The sequence below is a fragment of the Acanthopagrus latus genome, chromosome 21 (genome assembly GCF_904848185.1).
Source record: "Acanthopagrus latus isolate v.2019 chromosome 21, fAcaLat1.1, whole genome shotgun sequence".
NCBI classification, from domain to species: domain Eukaryota; kingdom Metazoa; phylum Chordata; class Actinopteri; order Spariformes; family Sparidae; genus Acanthopagrus; species Acanthopagrus latus.
The window spans coordinates 12,279,800-12,294,194 of NC_051059.1; the positions used below are offsets into that span (position 1 = coordinate 12,279,800).

At 44.8% G+C, this 14,395-nt stretch overlaps 1 protein-coding gene across 6 annotated transcripts in view; it reads left to right on the forward strand.

Moving 5' to 3' along the window:
* LOC119011604 (microtubule cross-linking factor 1) overlaps positions 1-14,395 on the forward strand; it is a 73,626-nt gene that overhangs the window by 26,103 nt on the left and 33,128 nt on the right. For all 6 annotated transcript variants that reach the window (XR_005072227.1, XM_037084880.1, XM_037084881.1 and 3 more), the window contains exons 4-5: positions 8,907-8,966; positions 10,100-11,488. Coding sequence is in view for 5 of the 6 variants with exons in the window: in XM_037084880.1 (XP_036940775.1) it covers positions 8,907-8,966; positions 10,100-11,488 (1,449 nt within the window). In the remaining variant the exon portion in view is untranslated. The remainder of the gene's footprint in view (positions 1-8,906; positions 8,967-10,099; positions 11,489-14,395) is intronic.

A 14,395-nucleotide genomic window follows, 5' to 3' on the forward strand; every position in this document is an offset into this window, starting at 1 on the left:
GTTTACAAGATGCTCACATCCGCTTGGGATGGCCTGACTTTGGGATGACCTCGGAGAGTGCTGCATTCGGCCTGCCTCGCTGCCAAACATATGCACACACTGGCAGATGTATACAAACCCACAGGAGCGCTCAGCCTCGTGCACACATGCAGCAGGACGACACAAAAACAGGCGCCCACACGTTCTTAGACACATGTGGGAGACTGATGACTGCAGTATGTACACGCGTGTGCACACAGACACACGTGTGCACGTCGGCTGAGCAGCGCACTCTACTGGATTACTTTAACTCAGTTAGCCTTCATTGGTTTAGGGGGCTTTTTTTGAAATATCACAGCTATTCTCAGCAGGCTCGCCGTGGACAGTACGGGGTCTTGTGCACCCTTTTCAATGGCAAATTGGATTCCAGCGAGCTGCGTTGGTTCGTGTTTGGCTGATGGAGCATATCCAGATGCAGTATATTTAGACTGTATAGGCCTGCCGCAGGTGCTGCAAGGCAAAGATTGATCGTGCTTATAAAAATAGCACGGCACCGTAAATCACGGTGTAGCAGGAGCTTTAAAAAGGAAACACTTGTGCATCAGAACGCGTCCTTGGATGGAGCAAAAAATTGAATTAGACGATGAAACGAAAGCGCGTGTCACTTACATGCATTCGTTCAAGTGTGTGTGTGCTGTATTAATTAATTTATTGAAATGGATTACAGTCCAGATTGAGCACTCATTCATCCAGATCTCACTAATATAATCTGCCTCTAAACATTTCGGAGCGACTTATCTCTCTGAGCTCTCCCGCCGGGTGAGCGATATTTATTCTGTTGTGGTGGAGTCTTAGGCTCCTCTGTCAGGGCTGAGAAGGGGTTTATCTGCATCCAGCGGCCGCCGCAGCTCCTTTTGTGCTCCGCTCCCCCGCCCCCCCCTCCAGCCCTCCATCCCGCCCCGTTTCGCTGGTCACACCACACTTCCTGTTAAATCCCATTACGAGAGCCAGACGCCGCTCCCCGCTCCGTGTTACAGTCTTACAGCAACATCATAAATAGGCCAAGCTGTTGCGTACAGATGCTGCTGAAAATACACTTGCTGTGTTCCCGCTCTTACTCATCCTCCACCCCAAAAATATGTTTCCCTCCCTCGCTCACATTGGGGGATTTTTTTTTTTTTCCGGTGATGTCACTGTGCGATGTCGTCCCAGCGCCCGTTCCAAAAATGCCTCAGCATCTTACGCAAACAGGCGTGTCGGAGCACACAATACTCTCCTTTTTCCTCTGTGAACGCACCCGTTTTTTTTTTTCCAAGGTTGTGTAGTGGGATGACTGCAGCATGTTTCTCCTTCAGCAGCAGCTTCACTGAACACACATTACCTATTGAACAATCTGCTTTTACTCATCTGTTGATTATATTTCCCCTGAGAGCTGAAGTGACAGATTCTGCCCCACACCCACAAACAATACAGACGACTTGTGACACTTCACTAATTGTAAGGCAATGCTGGAAGTCGTCGTTACGTAAATGCACTGTCACACACACGGTGCACATTCCTGATGTCATCATCTGAATGCTTCACACTTCACACACACCCTAACATGAATACAAACGGGCTTACACACACATTCCTCTGACTGGCTTTTCTGCTAATGTTTCAAAGGTTAGCTATGTTGTTTGTTGGAAGAAGAGAAAGCTCTTCATTGACTGCCTTGTTATGCAAAAACAAACCAAATTATCTCTGTTTTTCCCGACTGAATAAACAAATTGACCTTAAATGACAAAACAATTTCGTACCGTTTTGCTTCATATTTGGCGGACCCTGCCACCTTTCTAGCTTCAAAAACGACATAGTGTGCACATTTAACCTCAAACTCAAACCTGAACTTGAAAACCTCCCCAAACTAATGCTAACCCCACACCAGGGATGAGAGGATATAAGATTTAACTGATTTGATAACATCCTCGTATGAGTAACTTCAAACAGCCGGTCTTTACGGAAATGAGAGGAAACGAGAGAAAAGAGAGATGATGTGTTTAAGGTCCCTGGCTGGACTTGAACTTGACATTTCATGATATAGACACCAAGGTGCAATGTGATTTTTAGTCCGATCATTAAACTCCTGTGCTAACTTTAGTCCACATCTTAGAATTAAAGCCAAAGCTCTAATCTACCTCAACTTCAACTTCTTAAACTTAAGCATCCATTCTAATCTGAACCCTCAACTATAATCCTATTTCACCATGAATGAGGCCTTAGGTGGCTACAATGACCTCACTTTAACTGTCTCTCAGAGGGATCAAACACATGCAAGCATGCACGCACGCGTGCACACACACGCACACACGCACACACACACACACACACACACACACACACACACACACACACACACACACACACACACACACCATTATCTGCCCCCCTGCACTCCAGACGTCCATCATGGGTGATCTGTGTGAAGCCACAAGCAGTCGGGACACTGATGTGAACGTACAGAGGCAAGAGGGTAAAGAGGAGAGAGTAAGGCCAAACAGAAAAGGGTGGGCTGTCTGTGATGGAGGTGCAGGAGAAGCCCAGAGAAACACAGGCTGTCAGTCAGTCAGTCAGTCAGCCGGCCCACAGCGCCTGGTTCATTCAGTCCCAGCAGGGTAACGACTGTGTAACTACCATCTTCTAATCCTGCAGGCTGGCAGAGCCCCAGGGGAGTAAAACCAGCCGCACCAGTACTACAGCCAGCTCCCAGACCAGCTGGAGCTCCCCCTGCCAGCCTGCATGACTGCATGACTGACTGCCACTAACCCGTGCTAACAGGCTGTGAGAGCGGTGCATTCAGATGATGATGAAGAGAGATGCCTGTGTGTTTGTGCCTCCGTACTTTTTTTGTGGCCACTGAGTGCAATTGTGTGTTTAAGTGGAAGAAATACAGCCACACAAAGAGCGTGTGTGTGTGTGTGTGTGTGTGTGTGTGTGTGTGTGTGTGTGTGTGTGTGTCGCAGATCGGGGTTTTAGCGCTTCAACAAACAGAGGCAGAGCTGCTCAGGGGGAAGAGATAATCTCAGTGGTTGAGTTAAATTTCAATATGTGGAGCAGCAGTCAGGCATGGTATATGGTGGCGTTTGACTGACTGGGTCTGAAACTAATGTTACACGATCAATTTCCTTATTGATGAAGACACTGGCTGAAAAAAAATGCCTCTTCAATATTGAGTAACATACAAATACGATTACAAGGTGCTTGTCACTTGTATTAAGTCGAAATAAATATTTTCTCAGAGACCAAAGCCTTCAAACCCCTGAATAAAAAATTAGATTACACTTACATGAAATAGAACTGTTTTACATATTTATTTTATTTATTTCAATACATCATACACATTTACATTATACACATCAGGAAAGTTTGACAGTGCAATAGTTTGTATCTGACACACAAGAGCCAGTCTGACAATTTCATAGATTGAGCAAATGTACTAAGAAATCCCAACAAATGAAGATGGAAAAATGACTGACAAAAGATAAAAACAGGCATACAAAGATTAAATGCATGCATATCTAATTAAAAGAATATATATATTTTTGGAAATGGACAGATCAGTTCAACAATTTGCACAGCAACTCGACATTCACTGTCTTGGATCGTGGTGATGTTTCGAAAACAGGTTGATTATGGAGAATTTGAAAAGGAGTGGGGGTTTTTAGCGCCAGATTTTCGACCTTTAACATCACTGTCACGACTGAACAGTACAGTTACATACTTTTCCTTGTAGTTTGATGCGTTAGCCAATAATCGGTGCGCCTCGATCTGACAGTTTCATCTTAAATCAGTCTCTGCGGTTGCCAGCTTTGCATGCTGCTCCTCATCTGATAAACGTCAGAAGTAACAAGAAAAGGAGGAAATGACCTTTTGTTTTGTGATAAGGGATTAATTATCGCCAGATAACAAAGCTTGTTTCTTTGAGATAAAAAATTAATTACCTCCTGATTTTGAGATAATGGCATTATTAAAAAAAAAAAAAAAAATTGCAAGCATGGCCACTCTCGGCTTCCGTAGATCCCTCTTGTTCTGCTGTGTCGATTTTTAGCTGTCCACTGTGAGTCTGACGGTATTATGAGAAGTGAGGGGGTGTGTCAGCGGGGTATTCTCTTGAGTATTATAAAAAGGAAAGACTAGAAATGGGATTGACTCACACGTGCACCATTGGCAGTTCACCATGCAGAAGGTGTCAAAGGGCAGAGGTCACTCAGGAGGAGGTTTAGTGTTTAGCTATAAGGCGCTTCGGTATGGAGATATACACCACCTGTCACACGGATCAAACCTGCAGTTCTGACCTCTCTGCTGCGCTCTGTATCCCTCGTCGGTCTGTTTACGTGACCTCGCTTTGCGAGATACTAATCTCGTGGATCCTGTTCACACTGATGAGGATTGTTTGTGTATCCACTTGAACTAAGTGTGAAATATTTTTATTTTTGCCTTCCTTTACATATTTTTGTGAAATGCTCTTCCTGTTACTTCTAGTTACACCCGCCCAACATTACAAGAACTCAAGGTGTTTATTGTCACTCTGCTAGTGAAAGCACACCCGAGAGAGATTCTTTGGCAGAGAGGCTCCAATACGGGAAATGATGAATAAAGCAAAAATAAAAAATAAAAAAAAGAAATGAAATGAAAACAATCAACACAAGACACATACATGTTACAACAGAATGTAGTAGGAATTAAAATAAGTCAAAACAGGATGTGAATAGAAATTAAAGGTCAGAGGTCAGACTGAGTCAGCAGGTCAGTGGATCAGTGTTCTGTCGCTTCCTTCGCTCTCTGATCACACTGTTGTCTCTCTGAACCTCAGAGCGACTCTTGTATACAGTAAACAGGGATCCCTGCTTGTGGCGGTCGGGGGGGCTCTGAGGAGCTTTGCACAAGATGCCGTCTAATCCGCTGTCTCCCCAGGGAGATTAGCTCTGTCACCCAGGCTGGGAATTAAACCACAACTGGTGTTGGAGATACTGGCACAGACGCAAAGCTGAGACTGGACCTGGGGGAAGGGGGGAGGGAGGAGAGAGAGAGCGGGGACGGGTGAGGATTCACACGTTGGTAAATAAGTGGAGTAAACCTTGAATTACAGTGTGCCATCATCAAATCAACACAATTATAGTTATAGTACACAGGGAGGATTCCTGAGGTCGAAGTGTGTCATGTGAACCGATCTGAATGCGCTGGGAGGAGGGATTAAAGGAAAAGATGAGCGCAGGTGCCAACAATGGCGGTGTGTCACCCCCCTCACTCCTCTGACATGGTGCTAAAAAATTGATTTTGACAAGTTAAACGCGGGCGTAAACAAATTTTTACTACGTTCCTTTGAAGGGAAAAACCAGACACTTTGTGCCTCGGCGAGATCAAACAACATGTCAGACACATCATGTAATCGATGCTCTGCAAAAAAAAAAAGAAAAAAAAAGAAGACTCCCCCGTAAGAAAAAGACTCCCCGTACTTTCAACCTCTCTGCATTCAGCTCGTCGTGGCCGGCTCCGGCGCTGAGGTCGAGTTTGGATCAGACGCAGGAACTTCAAAAGAGACTGCAAAGGCAACGCGAGGGCAGATGAAGAAACTTGAAAGAAATATGGTGATTTCTTCAGTAACACGATGATGACAGAAAATACAAATTAAAAAAAAAAAACAAAACACACCTCAGCAGAGAACTAGATAGTGAAGGTCTTCTGACCAGTAAAAGAAAGCTTCTTCAGCCTGTCTGAGGTAATATTTTTGCTCACTCTAAAAGAAATGTATTTTCTGAAGCGCCAAGGTAAAACAGTCACAGAAGTGGGCACAATGTTCTGTGACTGCGGCTTCGTTGTGTTCGTGTTTTGGTGCCGTTTCTAAGCGGGCGCTCCCTTCTTCCTGTCGCCGAGCCAGTGACTGAGTCAAGGTCCGTCCCTGCTCCCTGAGCAAAACAGGTTCACCCTCACACTTTCCATCCATCTGGCCATGAATGATTCACGCTGTCCTACTGGTCTATTTTAGTTGGCAGCAGAGCGTTCACTTTGTATAAAGAAGAAACGAGAGAGGAGTAGAAGAGGACCATTGTGTACTCAAACAGCAGCAGCTGAGACACTGATGAATAATATTCTGTTCACTGACTTCAGCCCTAACTGGGGAAAATCAAACTGTGTTCAAAATACTTCGTTCATCCCTCAAGTGGTAATTTGAGGACTTAAAAGCACAAAGACAGCAATTTTTGCTCTTCTGTATATTTTTTCCTAACCTATTATTGCAATCGGCACCAAGTGACATAAATCATTTGATTCAGGGGAGCCTAAAGTTTCAGTTTGGCTCATTTAAAGTCCCAATTTTACATTCACTTTGTCGGAGAATGAGTGAATTTACCAGGATGGTTTCAAATACGGCAGTTAAAATGTGGTGGTTTTTGTTTGTTTGTTTGTTTTACAGGGAAATTGAAGGAAGTTCAGTTTATTTTTTATTTAAAAAGATGTACTCTGATGTTTTAGACTTTTAGATTTTCATCTACATCTGACCTGTCCTCAGCAAGCTACAGCCATTTAGTATAACATCATTTATTCAGGGAAAAACAGATGTAATTCTGTACTTCATTTATGTAGATGGGTCCAAAACAGTTCAGAGGGTAAACAGAAAAGGCCAGTAGATCATAACAAAGGACACTGAAGCAAAAGTGCTTGGCTACAACCGTCGCCCGTTTGCCTATAGGGGAGGAAACTATGTGGGTTTCCTGGATGAATCAGTGCTGCGGAACATGATGGCTTTGACTACGGAGCCCTGGAAAGTTCAAACAACTCTATGTTACATGGATTTTAAAGGATGTGAATAGGATTAGCAGTTCAAACGTTATTGAACATTTTAGAACATCAACATACAATCTACAATCTTGTAAAACAAAATCATACAAGGGTTAATGTCCATGACCATCAGTATCCATCACCACAAACAAAGACAAATTAGTGTAATTATCATTCTATATATAGGTAAACAACTATCTGCTGGAGTAAAAACAAAGTTCCTGTTTCTGACATTTTTAACATGCTGGTCTCACGTCTGAGTCACTTGTGTAAAAGTCACGGCGGCCGTCTTACAAGTGACATTTCTGTAACACTTTGAACAGCACGAGCCTGAACCGGGTGCCCATTCAACGCTGAATGTCACATTAATACATCAGCTTGGATTTGACGATTAGTGTGTGAACCCATTGTGACATTCTGATACGAGTGCCTTTTTGAGGTGCTGACTGAGGTATTAATGTGTTTCGGCACCTTACTGTCAGTTCTTTTCCTTTTGACAATGGGATATAAACCAGCTAAGACGAGAGTCAGGTCAACTATCTAAATAAAAGAGATAGAAAACATCCTGATTTACATACATTTCATTACTTCCATTTTCCGCCATGCTCTGGTGGAGGCCGCTAGGCTGAAACATTGGTTGACACGGCCAGAATAAATTGATGAAATTGGCTTTTGTCGGCTCTGGGTGTTCAGCAGTTGGAACATATGACAACAACAAAAAAACTCTGGGAAGGAACTTCTCTTCTCAAGAATTACTACTAGAGATAAAATACTGTCAATACTCAATTTTAAAATGATTTATTGACCAAAAACGCAAATATTCTCTGATTCTGACTCCTGAAGTGATTGTCTCAGTTTAATATTACTGTTAATTGAATATCTACAGGTTAACAGGCTGTTGATCAGACAGATTAAGACATCTGAAGACTCTTGGAAATGTTTTACTTCATTTAATACTGTAGCCTTTGAAATGAATCCAAAACTAATCATTCGCTGCAGCCTCGGTAAAATTATCACAGATGATTTGTGGTAGCCCTGTTTTGGCGTCTTATGAAGAAGGAGAACACTGAAATATGATTATGAGTCAGAAATATTAATATCAAGTTATGCTTCCTAGAAAGGAGCCCGGCTTAACTGATCACCAGGACCTTTAAATAACTCTGGCAGCAATCTGCTCCTGGAAAAAAGGTTCGCTGCATTTATAGAGGGGGATTTCTTCCCCTCCCTCCTGTTCTCATTTCCTCTCACTGCTTGTCGATTTTTATTTTTTTTTTCCCCCTGCAAGCCGATGGTGAAAGAAATTGCACAGACTTGATAAAATGAATGATTTTATTAGTCGGTAAGACTAAGCTGGCGTGCAGTAGTCCCTGTTTTTATCCGGGCTTTGCGTGCGATGCCTACTGTAGTATTAGCTACAGGACAGATTTCACCACTGGACGGGCAGATGCTTCCCCCCGGAGCGTTGCGGAAGCTCCACGTGTCACTGAATCTTAGCCGGGATAAGACGTCCGTCGCGCGGAGCTCTGAATGGGATCTAATGGCGCCCTGCTGCATCATTCATCAAAAGACATCCTCATCATCTGGCCCCTGAAGTTTCTCCCAACTCAGAACTCACTTCAGATCATGTAAATCACACGTGGCATCTTTTTTGTCAGGCATCAGACAGTAGTTATGTCATGTGATCTGCAATCTGCATTAGAGTAAATACTTCCTTGTTTGACTTAGCGTTGACCCGATGATGGAAGTGTTACGTAAGACATCCACATAGATTAATGCTCCTCTGGCCTCACATCAGGGGAGTTGATGCACGTGTTTGCAGATTTCATCGGTGCCTCACTGTGCCACCATCCCTGTAATTGTTATTACAGACGTCTGTATTAACACAATCAGTGTGATGTATGGAAATATCAGTGGCATCTTAAAACTGCAGAGATCTGCGCTATTAAAGTCACAACGCGTCTCTTATTGCTTTTCATCAGTGTGTTGGTTTTTGGTTCGTGTAACGTCTGTTTTCCTCCTGCAGCACCACTGAATGCTAGAAGAATAATGTGTTATCAGTTAAGTGTCTATGATTACTTGTGATTATAGCCTTTTTCTTTGTTCCTTCACAGACCGCGCTGAGGAGACGAGGGAGCAGGGAAACATTTAAAGACAAGAAGTCCACAAGTCAGGTAAAAACAAATATGAGGATGTTTTTCTCCCTTTCCTCTGAATTTTTTTTTCTGAAGTTTTATGATTTTTTTTTTGTCAACATATCCAGTGAAAAGACTAAAACCAATAACAAACTGATTAGAGCTGCATTGATTAGTCGATTGAAAGCAAATTAATTGTGCCTATTGTGGTAATTGTTTCAGTTCTTTCCTGACAAATATCGAACTTTGCTGGTTCCTGTATCTTAAATCTCAGGATTTGCTGCTTTTCTTTGTCATATATGACAGTGAATGAAGAGTCTTTGGGTTTTGGACTGCTGGTTGGACAAAAGAAATGATTTGAGTCACTTTGAGGAAAACTCGACTGTCACCCTTTTTGACATTTTGTAGACAAAAAAACGAATCGATGAAATTGTGAAAATAACTGGTAGATTAATTCATAATGAAAATAGTTGTTGGTTGCAGCCCAACTGTAGTTTGTTTTGAATAAATCCCAAATTCATGCTGCTGTAAATACTCCCTATAACACTAGACGTGTATTACTCCACTGCTGAAAATAGTCCCAGACAAAAGCACTGTTCACTCCTTTAAATTGTTAAGTCTACGGTGCCGAGCTGTTGTTGGAAATTTCTGTATTTAGGCTTTTTTTTTTTTTAAATGAGACTATATTGTTGTGACACATTTTTTACTATATACATCTTCAGTTTGTGGAGTGCCACTTTGTTGGTTTTGGGTTTTCCTGGGATTTGTTTTTCATTAGTTATTTAGTCCTTGTGTATTTAGTCCATGTGTGCTCCTTCGCTTGTTCTCAGTTCAGCTGTTGGAGTTCTTGTGTCACTTCTGGCCTTTCACATCTGTTCCCCAGTCTCGTTTTGTCCCTTGTGTCTGCCTGCGTTGCTCATCACGTGTCTTGAGTGTCCCTGGCATTGTTCCCCCTGACCTTGTGGTTCACTCTGAGTTTAGTTTTTGTATTTCTCTTTAGTTTTTTAAATTTGCCTCAGTCTCCTTTTTGTCTGTTTTCTTGCCTGTCATTGATGTTTGGACGTCATATTCACATTATCTAAGCTTCCCTTTTGTTTTGCCACACACCTGTCTCTGTATCTGCATTTGTGTCCTCAACTTTCGCTCATCTTCACACCCTTTCACACCTTCAGGAGGACAGTGCAGACCTCCGGTGCCAGCTCCAGTTTGCCAAAGAGGAATCCGGCCTGATGAGAAAAAAGATGGCGAAGCTGGGCCGGGAGAAGGACGAGCTGGAGCAGGAGCTGCAGAAGTACAAATCTGTGTACGGGGACGTGGACAGTCCACTCCCGCTGGCCGAGTGCGCTGGTGGTGGTCCTCACACCACCCGAGAGGCTGAGCTGCGATTACGGCTCAAGCTGGTGGAGGAAGAGGCCAACATCCTGGGTAGGAAGATCGTGGAGCTGGAGGTGGAGAACCGCAGCCTGCGATCGGAGAACGAAGACATCCGCTGTCAGTACGAAAGAGACTGCTTCGGGCGGGAACCCTTCTCCAGCATGCCCTCGTCACCGTACGGTGGCGATGCACTGGAGTCGGCAAGTGAGCTCCGTCGTCATCTTCAATTTGTGGAGGAGGAAGCAGAGCTGCTGCGCCGCTCCATCTCAGAGATTGAGGACCACAACAGGCAGCTGACATCTGAACTCAATCGCTTTAAGTTCGGCCCCAGCAGCAGCTCTGGGCTTGTTGGCGAGGAGGCCAGTGAAGGAGGATTATTTAAACCTGGTAATGGGGGGAATGGTAACGGTTCCAGCGGCGGGATAATGATGGAGGAGCTCAAATCAGCTAGGATGCAGATCAATGAGCTGAGCGGGAAGGTGATGAAGCTGCAGTACGAGAACCGCGTCCTCATGTCCAACGTCCAGCGCTGCGACCTGGCGGCACACCTGGGCCTGCGCACCGGCAGCCCTCGAGACAGCGACGCAGAAAGTGACACAGGCCGGCGAGAGGCCGCAGAGGAAGAGGAGGCAGGGCGACTTCTTCTCCTCCACCCCAAGAGGGAGGGTCCTATTGGGGGCGAAAGCGACTCTGAAGACATGTTTGAGAAAACGACGACCACCTCAGGGTTCGGGAGCATCAAACCCTCGGATGGGAGTGAGCTCAGCGCCACTGAACTGGCCAACCGCAGGAGGGAAGAGCGGGAGTCGTTCAGCAACGTGAAACGCGAGGCAGAGAGGCTCGGGAAGACGGTGGACCGTCTGATCACGGACACTGACAGTCTGATCTTTGAGGGCAGGCTGCTGGTGACGACAGGAGAGAGCCTGGAGGGCGGGGCGGCGTCCGGAAACAAACCAGACACCCAAGTCCTGGACACCATCAACACGCGCATGAAGGCTTTTCGCACCGAGCTGCACATCTTCATGGAGAAGCTGGACCACGTCGGGGAGGGCCTGAGAGAAAGGACGGACGATCTGTCACCCATGCCAAACCTCACAGAGTCCAGCAGCTTCCTGTCATCAGTCACCTCCATGTCCCGTGACTCTCCCATTGGCACCTTTGGAAGAGACCTGGTGACTGACTTCCAGGTAAGTTCAAGGAACAGACCTCCTGTGATCTTTTGGTGACATCTTTCTGTACATGTTTTTCTTTCCGTTGCTGTTTTGTTCTTTTGCAAAAAGAGAAATATCAATATCAAGGGAGAAGGCCTGTCCAAAAAAATCAATACTTCCAATTTTGTTTAGACCATCACAAACAAGATGTTCTTCTTGCATAAGAACATTGATTAGCATGTAACCTCAAAAGCATCCCACCTGGCTCTCCAGATGATACCGCGCTGAAGGAAAAAGGTCGACACCAAAACCAGATGGCTTCATAGCTTTAGATCAGCAGCAGATAAAAACATTTAGTCTGCAGAATCATGTAACGCAGCAGGCAGGATCCAGATATGTACAGCAGATAGCCACGAGAAAACCCGCTGGTGTATTTGTAGATGTGAGAATTCAATTAGGTTGGATGTAAATGGCCTTAAGTGTGCAGTCATTAGGAGACCATTTGAGGCCAAAATAAACAAAATGAGATCCTAAGTCAGCAAAAAAAATCAGTTCTAGTTAAAGACAGTGGCAGCGCCGTGCATCTCTAGCAGAACACAGACAACCACAGTCTCCCCCCGTCGATGGGAGTCTCATTAGGCTGTAGGACAACGTAGCTTTAAGGATAGGTTCGGATTTTTTTTTCAAGGCTATCTTAATGCAATATTCACATTCCCATATGTACTTTCAGAGAGTTATAGGTGGCTGTAATCATTCCTCCTCTTAATGGTGGCAGCAGCGAAACTTCACTGTAAGAAGTAGGGGAGAAAATTCAGTCCATTATAGGGGAATTCCCCCTGAAGTGCCCACTGAACTTTTGGAGGTCGAGTTGCTTTGTGGGTAATGTAGGTACCGGATTTTATCAAGGAAGAAGCAACAAAATCACAAGAATAAATGTTGGCAATGTAAGTCCCTGCAACCCACCGATATGTTGAAACTTTATGTTGTAACTTTTTGTTTCTTTAGGTTAAATTAACAGCCCTGTGCTCGTGCACTGGTTTGGTTTAGGCACACAAGTCACTCAGACTTTTAGGCTCAAAATACCTGTGCTGGTCGCCACAAACACTGTCAGTGATGTCCCGAGGTCCAACTAAAAAAACACCCACATTTGGTGCACTCCGCTTACTGTAAAATGTACCTGTCTTTGTCACCACAAACACTGCTGGAATTTGTTATCTTCATCATTTTAATGGAAAGAAAGCTTAGTTGCAGCCAAAGTCTCAATGTAAGGATGCATTTTTGCGTAGAGGGAGTATTTGGAACTTTCTTACAGTGGAGTTGTGCGACAACAGGTGGGGAGTTGTTACCTGTCAGATGGAAACACAGGTGTCTTAAGGGCGAGTTCAGGGCGGACAGATGCCTCCTGCGGTGCGGAAGGCCAAGAGGGACCTTGAATTTCAGGATGAATACAGACCGTGAAATTGGGGTCTCAAGATCCTTTTGACTTTTTAAACTGGAGATGTCAAAAGAGTTACCGCAGGGACAGCTGGTTTATGATGAGCAAGTGTTGAGGCCTCTTTGTGATCCTTCAGTGGCTTTTTTTCCTCTTTCAATGTAAAGCCGAGTTCACCAGGCGTCGGATATTGTGAGTTCGGATCAGACCAACATTAGACAGGTTAGATTAGGAATGCCCAAACTTTTTTTCTCTTTGAGCACCAAAACCGAAACATAATGGTTGACCTTGGGCATTGTTCTGCAATGTTAAGGTGCAAAACGAGACTAGGATCCTACGCACCTGTTATCGATGAACGACCTGCGCAAAGTGTGACTGCCGGTCACCATTAGATTACGAAAAATAATTGGTAATTCAGCCCATTATGATGCAATGTTTGCGTGTTTCACTCGTTTGAGCTGGATTTGACCTGAGTGATGTTTCACAGTCACTTTCACAGTAATTTCATATTAAAGCCAACATCTTCATTTCAAGTTTCTATTAGTTCCAAAGGCTAAGAAATAAAAGTTTCCTGGACAGTGATTTATAGTAAGATATTTAATCCAATTTAATAACCTAACCTTGTCTTGGTTCAGCTTTGGCCCACTAGCCCCAGCCATGGGTTAGATCGCCTTAAAAAAATCCGAACCTATCATCTAAACCTCAAGAAGACGTTTAGTGCCAGCACAGGGTGACATAGCAGCACCCCCCGCCCCCCCCAACCTGCTCCAACATGAGCCACCCAGCTCTACCACCACCGCCACCCCCTCTCCTGCCCCGCCGACCACCACCATCGCTTCCTGCTGCTGCCACATCCACATCTGCATCTCCATGCACATCCTCATGGCCAGCAGCCCTGCCTGCCTGCCCCCTCCTCCTCCTCCTCCCTGCACTCACTGTCTGCAGCTGCCCTGCTTCCAGTCAGCCAGGGCCGTGGGAGGGTGCTGTGGAGGGTGCTTGAGAGGGTGCTTGGTGTGAATGGTGTAAGTACCGAAGGAGTTGTAGCAGCTTCTTCCATTTGGCTCGAATCAGAGTGTTGCATGATGACGTACAGTAAATATTTCTCTCTCTATACAGCTTCGCTACACCATGCCACCATTTGTACAACTCATTACGGCACATAAATGGTGTAGCCGTTGTGTTTGCACAACGTGTCATCACGCGCCGCACACACACAGACACACGTGGGCTTGGTTACTCCATGGTGTTGCCAAGGAGACGAACCATAAAAATGTGTGCGCTGTCTAAAATAACCTCAGTTCAATAAAAAGAGAGTGTAAACCAGAGTTGCATGGCGATGTGTGAGAGAGCCTCGCTGGCTGGCTTCTTGCTTTCTGTTCTTGTTTTATTGCAGCTCAGTCAACATGTCAGCACACTGTGTACTCCTCCAAAGCAGGTTCATTATCTCTGTGCTGCATGATCGGGCAGACATCTTGGATTTCTTCTCTAATCAGCCAGAGTGGCGTACGGAA